At 49.2% G+C, this 545-nt stretch overlaps 1 protein-coding gene across 2 annotated transcripts in view; it reads left to right on the forward strand.

Moving 5' to 3' along the window:
* LOC109923894 (rho-related BTB domain-containing protein 1-like) overlaps positions 1 to 545 on the forward strand; it is a 90,478-nt gene that overhangs the window by 21,998 nt on the left and 67,935 nt on the right. For both annotated transcript variants that reach the window (XM_048598051.1, XM_048598060.1), the window contains exon 5: positions 93 to 211. In XM_048598051.1, the coding sequence (XP_048454008.1) occupies positions 93 to 211 (119 nt within the window). The remainder of the gene's footprint in view (positions 1 to 92; positions 212 to 545) is intronic.

The raw sequence follows: 545 nt of genomic DNA on the forward strand, positions 1-545 counted from the left end.
ATGTGTTACGGGTGTTATTTACAGATGTGTTATTACAGATATGTTTTATAAGTGTGTTACAGGTGTTATTTACAGATGTTGTGCTGTTACAGATGTTGTCTTCGAGGTTGAAGGGGAAAACATCTCTGCCCATAAACCCCTCCTCATGTCTAGCTGTGATTGGATGGCGGCAATGTTTCGTGGTTCCTTCCTGGAAAGCTACATTGACAAGGTATCAGCTTCCAGTTTGAGAGGGTAATACTCCCCAGGTGGACAGTGATGTCTAACACTCCCCGGGTGGTTAATGATGGGTAATACTCCCAGGGTGGACAGTGACGGGTAACACTCCCCGTGTGGTCAGTGATGGGTAATACTCCCCGGGGGGATAGTGATGGGTAATACTCCCCCTGTGGTCAGTGATGGGTAATACTTCCCGGGGGGATAGTGATGGGTAATACTCCCCCGATTGACAGTGATGGGTAACACTCCCCGGGTGGAGAGTGATGGGTAATACTCACTGGGGGGACAGTGATGGGTAATACTCCCCGGGTGGACAGTGATGGGTA

This window comes from Rhincodon typus, chromosome 1 (assembly GCF_021869965.1).
Source record: "Rhincodon typus isolate 14 chromosome 1, sRhiTyp1.1, whole genome shotgun sequence".
NCBI lineage: Eukaryota > Metazoa > Chordata > Chondrichthyes > Orectolobiformes > Rhincodontidae > Rhincodon > Rhincodon typus.